Source organism: Buceros rhinoceros, unplaced genomic scaffold (genome assembly GCF_000710305.1).
Source record: "Buceros rhinoceros silvestris isolate BGI_N320 unplaced genomic scaffold, ASM71030v1 scaffold29081, whole genome shotgun sequence".
NCBI lineage: Eukaryota > Metazoa > Chordata > Aves > Bucerotiformes > Bucerotidae > Buceros > Buceros rhinoceros.
Genome location: NW_010394078.1, coordinates 49 through 536, shown reverse-complemented (window position 1 = coordinate 536; position 488 = coordinate 49). Strand labels below are relative to the sequence as shown.

General features: G+C 60.7%; 1 protein-coding gene across 1 annotated transcript in view; it reads right to left on the bottom strand.

The window, feature by feature from the left end:
* LOC104501339 (ras-related GTP-binding protein A-like) overlaps window positions 1-135 on the bottom strand; it is a 2,887-nt gene extending 2,752 nt beyond the window's left edge. The window contains exon 1 of the mRNA XM_010145132.1: window positions 109-135. Within this exon, the coding sequence (XP_010143434.1) occupies window positions 109-135 (27 nt within the window). The remainder of the gene's footprint in view (window positions 1-108) is intronic.
* Window positions 136-488: the final 353 nt, after the last annotated feature.

The following is a 488-nucleotide window of genomic DNA, read 5'->3' as shown; positions in this document are numbered from 1 at the left end:
CGCCAGCCACGGGACCCGCCGGGGAACAGACGCAAACGTGTAACGACACCAGCAAACGAGACAGGGAAGGAAAACCCACCCGCACTCTGCTCTGCTGCCAGTTCTTACCTTTTTCTTCATGGCTGTGCTTGGCATCACCCACCTACAGAGAGAAAACCGTCGTCTTACATCGCTCTGCTCGCCTCGCTCGCAGGCTTCACTTCAGACAGGGAAGGAAAACCCCCCCGCACTCTGCTCTGCTGCCAGTTCTTACCTTTTTCTTCATGGCTGTGCTTGGCATCACCCACCTACAGAGAGAAAACCGTCGTCTTACATCGCTCTGCTCGCCTCGCTCGCAGGCTTCCCTTCAGCCCCCAACTCCCACCCACGGCAGCGCCGTGCAGAAGGGGAAGCTCTCCCCTGCTGGCACAACTCCCCCCGCCTCCGCCGCGCCCGGCGCTTGACAGCTTCTGCTCCAGACGGCACGGGGAAACTTCAGCAGAGCCCTC